Genomic DNA, 4,439 nt, shown 5'->3' on the forward strand with positions numbered 1-4,439 from the left:
GAAGTCTTCAGCTTGGTTTTTTCAATAACTGACAGGTTAAGGAAACGGGTGAATAGCGTGAAGGCCGGGCCAGCGTGAGGAGCAGTTTTACCGTACATGCTGATCACCGCGCAAAGACCCGGCCCTCGCTCGCACCACAAGGCGGGACTTCTGACGCCCGTGGATTAATTCACTTCGCTGCCTCGAAATCCCCGTCACCACCAGCTTTCTTGTACTCCTCAAGGCGTACCTCTGCTGCGTCGACGTGTCGAGTACATCCCATGACACTGTCGAAGTCGAAGAAGTGTATCTCCTAAGCTGTCGATACTGAAGGGACACCACCCAGGAGATTTTTTGCGGTCATGTGCGTGTGAATCTGATCACAATCGGCAAGCCTGAAGGTGTGACGTGGGACGCGGACGCCCCGCCTCCAGAGCTCTCCGATTGGCTGAGCGGGTGTTGACGGACCAATCAGTATTGTTGGCGGGTGTCGACCGCTGGTGTGGCGGTCATGACTTGGCGGTCGCCAGTGTAGGTGCGAACGCGCGTTCGGAAGGCTGAGGACCTGTACGTCCCAAGTGTCAGACACCACGCCTCTGCCTCCTACACCTCCCGCTGCCCCTCACACCAGCCTGGGCACCAACCCAAGTATATTCCGGTCCTTATAAGTGCAATCTGGAGGTTGTGAGGAGGCTTGTGTAGTGACGCGCGAGGAAATAGAGAAATAAAAAGCACTGGTGATATTTAGTTATAGCGTGCAAGGAAGTTTTTGGGTGGTGTCGTGCGAGTGTTGAGTGGAGGAGCACCTTGGTGACACCCAAGCATGTTGGTGGAGCGGTGCGGGGCGTGAGGCGCCGGGGCGCTGGAGGTGTAGTGTGTATACCAGGCCCCCTCAAGCACCTGCCTCATGCGATTCGAAAACCTGCAGGAGCTGGGCCACCTTGTCAACTCGCCGCCGCTCAATTCCCCCCCTCCTCCTATCACCCCCCAGGGCCCGGCAGGCAGCATGGCATACCACCCGTTCCTCCTTCAGAGACCCACCGACTTCAGCGTTAATTCTCTCCTGACGCAGTCGCCGTCATACCTGCCGACGCTGGGGTTGCCGGCAGCGGCGGCGGCGGCAGCAGCGGCGGGCTCTCCAAACCCATATAGTTTGTTGCCCAAATTCCCGGCTCACCTCGGCCACCCTTTCACCACCGCTGAGGACGTCCTATCGCAGTCACATGTGCGGCCCCTTCGCTCTCTCATGCCGGAGGAGGACGGTGTTGTGGACGACCCAAAGGTCACCCTCGAGTGCAAGGATTTATGGGAGAAGTTCCACAAGCTAGGCACCGAAATGGTTATCACCAAGTCTGGCAGGTAAGAACGCTGGCATCGCTGGGCTGTCATTCCCCGGCCTGGCAGTCTGCTTCACCTCGAGTGTGTGTGTGGTGTTAGTGCAAATATTCTCAATCACTGCATGGACCTGCTAGTCACTCCAGATGTGAATGAGAACATTTGATCTATTTTATTCTAGTTTAATATTACCATGAGCCCATGCATTAGTCCCTCAGTGTAATTAAATGCAGTAATAATTATGCTAAGGTGACAGGAGTCCTCGGACACGTTGTGTTTCCATGTATTGGTTGAGCCGTTAAGGTTAGGATGAGTGATAAGCCTAAGATACCCACTAGTGGTCACACAGCTCATTAGAAAAAAACATTCTCCAAGTGTGAAAGTGATGTTATCTGAGCTGTGCGGCCTCTGTGTGGCCCCCAAATTTGTAACTTTTCACTTGTTTCGGAGGACATCGCTCAGAATCATCATCCCTTTAACGGAGGGCCAATCTGAGATTAGTGGAAGCCCGTAAATTAGAAGTTTATGTGAGAAAAAATAGGTAAAAGAATTAGATGTAATTATTAAAATCATTTATTGCGTAGTCTGTATTTATTTTCATCTTGAGGTTGTCAGTGTGTGTGTGTGAGTATATATATATATATATATATATATATATATATATATATATATATATATATATATATATATATATATATATATATATATATATATATATATATATATATATATATGAAATGTATACAGTATGTCGTGAGTAGCGATGAGTGTTAATGTTTGCAGAGTAGCTAGTGAGAGGATGCAGGACCATTTGCCCAGCCATACAGGAGCCTTCATCATTATTGTCCCTTAAATATCTGTTGCAACGGCGTTTACATTGCAATTAAGTAGTTAGTGGGTAGTTTGGGCAGGCTGGAAGATTGGCAGTTTGTTAGCAGACTGGTCTGGTCCATGTTTATTTATAAGAGTGGGCACGGCAGAGCGCCCTCGCCCGCCACTCAGGAGGGCCGCTGACATGCAACCTGAGCTGAGGCCGTCCGAAAAATACCTGGACGAAGGAGAGAAAAAATGGGGGGAAATAGGGATGGTGTGAGCGGCCACCACGTGTGAGCGGCAGGCTGAGCGGCGAGGCAGCGGGTGCATAGCAAGCGATGGAGCGATGAAAGCTATGCCCGTGTGTACACTAATAGACGCACACACATACACACACGCACACACACGCACACACGGTTATCACATTTGCTCACCATCCGTTGCAACTGTAAAGGTTTAGTTAATGTCTCCACCAGAAGCACTCTACCTCTCCCCACTCCAGCACCAACACTCGCCTAGAAGGGAACCGCCGCCGGCTCACCTTTTCTGTGTGATACCAAATAATGTAGGAGTTTTGGCGAGTCGCGGTAACGGTGGCCGGGCCTTGACTAGCGCAGCTGTGAGGGTAGAGCAGCGGTGAGAGCCTCCCGTCTGGGGGAATTGAGCCGCTGTTTGCTCCCCAGGATTCATCTTGGGCCGAATTTAACTTTCAGTCATTTTCAAATGCAGGCAACACATGAGTTACTATACGGTAGTGCTGCCGTTCCCATCCCAGTGAGAAATAGTGGGCGGTGTAGCGGGGGCGGCGGTGGTGGGGCGGCGGCGAGGCTCCGACCACAGTTGGTCTACCAGCGTCCCGGTAGCTAAGTGGGTATTTTATTTGTTTTTTATGCGCACACCAACATCGTGGTTGCGTTGTTGACGGATCATGTATGGGTACAATGTTAGTCAGGACGCGAGTGAGGGAATGGTCCCCAGTGGTTGTGGGTCCTGGTCCACGGCTCTCCACGCCAAAGGAATTTGCACATACATGTGGTGTGCACAGCTCTGGTGGAATAGTTGAAGGTCGCTGGAAGGGTCTTGTGTGGCATGATGAAAGGGTGGGGGGGGAGGATAACTCGGGAGTAGAGAGGCCACCTCAACGCCTCGCCTCCTGCACGGACGCGATCCTCTTAACCAGAAACAGCCGTCAACACGAGCAACCCAACACCCCGTTTATCTCAGCCCGCGGCACCCGGCCCCTGCTCCAAGCCATAAATTAAAAATAAAGATACTAGCCACTGAGGCTGCATCTTCTCTGCAACCTCAGTGGTACTCTTCGCTGTCGGGGATTGATGCAGCCCCTCATAGGACCCTACACAAGCCAGGTATGGCTACTACCCCTGGAGGCGAACATTGCTTCCTCAGCCGCAAAATAATGACTGATATCCTGTCGTCCTCAATCCTTCTTCCTCTGGTACCGTGGAAATGTTCTTCATTTTATTGTCGACACATTTCGCATTGATCTTTTAATGTTTTTACATGTTTGTATATACCTCTGTTCGGTACAATTTCTGTGATTATATAAATTCGCACGTCTACCCATCACACTGCAGACAATTCACTGATGAGTTTTAGTCTACATTTACCTCGATTTTATCTTCTTTTCATGACTATGTCATTACATACTGGCTGTACGCTGATCTAGATTTGTCGGGCGATGTGTCTTGCCTGTCCTTCCTTCAGGCGGAAGGTGAGCCAGCAGTGCTGATTTCCCTCCCATCGTAACATGGATGTACCTGGGAAGACAGGTGTCAGGTTATGATGTTATATTGTTCCACCTGATCGGGGTCGATTACTGTTATTATGGTGATGCAAGTTAATGTTTTATAAATAACTGTAATTTTCCTCGTATTGTCATGTTGGCGAAACGATGTTCCTTCTTCCTGCCAAAACATTTTATGATATTGTGAACCATTTTATAGAGATATTAATAAAGATGGAAGACGGAGAAGTGCAGTTGATGAAAGGAGTCGTTTCTTTAAAAGCAAACCGTCTGTTTTTATTCTGAAGTGTTTATCCCATCAAGTTAGTGCCACGTAAAGGTAACATTTCTTGCAATAAATCGTAAAATAATCAAAGCATGCACCACGCATGCAGCGTTGAAATAAAAAGTATTGATGAGCCAACTCAGCCCAGCGCCGCTGTCATGCCGTGCCTTCCCTTCAGGGGCTCAACTCATGGCTCTCAGATGTAAAGTAGTATATATACATAATTTATTTAAACGTATTGCGCACGTGCCGTAGAGGTGGTGGTGTTTGCCATTCTGAAGG

At 49.3% G+C, this 4,439-nt stretch overlaps 1 protein-coding gene across 1 annotated transcript in view; it reads left to right on the plus strand.

Moving 5' to 3' along the window:
• Nucleotides 1-516: 516 nt before the first annotated feature.
• LOC135107708 (optomotor-blind protein-like) overlaps nt 517-4,439 on the plus strand; it is a 169,569-nt gene continuing 165,646 nt past the window's right edge. The window contains 1 exon segment of the mRNA XM_064017894.1: nt 517-1,338. Within this exon segment, the coding sequence (XP_063873964.1) occupies nt 887-1,338 (452 nt within the window). The 5' untranslated portion in view covers nt 517-886.

This window comes from Scylla paramamosain, chromosome 15 (assembly GCF_035594125.1).
Source record: "Scylla paramamosain isolate STU-SP2022 chromosome 15, ASM3559412v1, whole genome shotgun sequence".
Lineage (NCBI taxonomy): Eukaryota > Metazoa > Arthropoda > Malacostraca > Decapoda > Portunidae > Scylla > Scylla paramamosain.